The 1,801-nt window shown below is 40.7% G+C and overlaps 1 protein-coding gene across 1 annotated transcript; it reads left to right on the top strand.

Moving 5' to 3' along the window:
- The first annotated feature begins 6 nt into the window (after window positions 1-6).
- Window positions 7-1,685, top strand: LOC111380716 (inositol-tetrakisphosphate 1-kinase 1-like). The gene has a single exon (XM_023004351.1). The coding sequence runs from the start codon at window positions 193-195 to the stop codon at window positions 1,294-1,296; it is 1,104 nt and encodes a 367-aa protein (XP_022860119.1). The 5' UTR covers window positions 7-192; the 3' UTR covers window positions 1,297-1,685.
- Window positions 1,686-1,801: the final 116 nt, after the last annotated feature.

Here is a 1,801-nt window from a genome sequence, read left to right as displayed (position 1 = left end):
AAAAAATATTCGTTCTTTGTGTATAGATCATATCGAAACGGTGGTACAAATTCAAAAACCCTATTTTCTTGAATCCCATTTCTTGAATTACTCAAATATTGCTCTCGTTTTTCTTCATTTGAATGGTTATGAGATTTTTGTTGATAGGAAGAGAGTGTTTCTTTGTTGGAGAAATTCAGGATTCAATTTTTTATGGAGGAACCAATGGGAAGAAGGTATGGAATAGGTTACGCTTTGGCTCCCAAGAAACAAGCCAGTTTCGTTCAGGTTTCTCTCATAAATCTTGCTAAAGAGAGAGGTATCGATCTCATCAAGATCGACCTCGAAAAGCCCTTAATCGATCAGGGCCCTTTTGATTGCATTCTTCACAAAATTTACAGTCCCAGTTGGAAACAACAGTTATCCGACTATGCGGTAAAGAATCCTAATGTCCCTATTATTGATTCCCCCAATGCCATTGAGAGGCTGCACAACAGAATTTCCATGCTTGAGGTGGTGACCGAGATAAATGTTGACTGTGAGACAGGGTCCTTTGGGATTCCAAAGCAGATTGTAATTTATGATGCGAAAGCTGCGAAGGAATTGAATCTTGAGGCCCAGGGCTTGAAGTTTCCATTGATAGTGAAGCCCTTGGTGGCGGATGGTAGCGCAAAGTCGCACAAGATGTCCTTAGTTTTTAACAAGGTTGGGTTGAGTGAACTGAAGCCGCCGGTTGTCTTACAGGAGTTTGTGAACCATGGGGGCGTGATCTTTAAGGTGTATGTTGTGGGGGAGTACGTCAAGTGTGTAAAGAGAAAGTCTCTACCAGATGTGAATGAGGAGAATTTGGGAAATTCTGAGGGGTCACTGTCGTTCTCACAAGTCTCGAATTTGAATAGTGTGGAGAGGGCTGATGACAAGTATTATTCGATGATGGACTTGGAAGATGAAAAGACAGAGTTGCCTCCGATGAGCTTCTTGGTGAATATTGCTAGTGGGTTGAGGGCTGCAATGGGGTTGCATTTGTTTAACTTTGACTTGATTAGGGATTCACTGATTGGGAATAGGTACCTTGTGATAGACATTAACTATTTTCCTGGCTATGCGAAGATGCCCTGCTACGAGCGCGTTTTGACAGATTTTTTCTGGGATATTTTGAACAATAATGATGATCTGAATTTGGAAAGTTTAAATATGGGTACTTGCCAGATGGAAGTTAGAAAGTTGGTTAGTAATAGTGACTGTAACGAGGATGATGAAGCAACAGATCTTCCTGTATCTCCAATAAAGCGGGAAGAAAAAGAGAACGCCTGTTGAAGGGATACAGTGTCACGTGGCTAGTGGAGGGCTTGTTGGCTGACACATTGTTCGATGGAATTTTCTTTCTGTCGGTTGATGGCCTTGACGCGAGCCATATATCACTTCGTTTAGATGGTAGAGTTAGTACAGTGGTTAATAATTAGGTTTCTTTGCTTTGGTTCTGCTGCAATGGGCATTAATGGAGTGCTCTGTGTTGATCATGTACATTCAAGTTGTTGCGTTGAGGATAGGTACTTTTCAATGGAGATTATAGGTATTTCTCAAATACTATGAAGTCTTTAGGAATGTTAAGTTTTACTTCAAGGAAAATGTATTTCCTGGCTTAGTAAACCTTTCTGATGTTTGGCTTCAGCTACTTCAAACAATGAATTGTGCCTTTCTGTCGATGATGTTTCCTTTGGTTCTGCCTTCATTATGTGTGGTCAATGGGTTCTCATCATTCCTGCTGTTTTAAGATTGCTCTTACTCCATGCTTAAACTGAGGTTAATTGCCTGTTATTCA

This window comes from Olea europaea, unplaced genomic scaffold (genome assembly GCF_002742605.1).
Source record: "Olea europaea var. sylvestris unplaced genomic scaffold, O_europaea_v1 scaffold21917, whole genome shotgun sequence".
Taxonomy (NCBI): Eukaryota; Viridiplantae; Streptophyta; class Magnoliopsida; order Lamiales; family Oleaceae; genus Olea; species Olea europaea.
Note: the sequence above shows the minus strand (reverse complement) of the source record. Positions and strands in the feature narration are given on the sequence as shown.

Excerpts from the sequence above, each read along its gene's own strand:
- LOC111380716 (XM_023004351.1), top strand. The coding sequence starts at position 193 with ATGGAGGAACCAATGGGAAGAAGGTATGGAATAGGTTACGCTTTGGCT.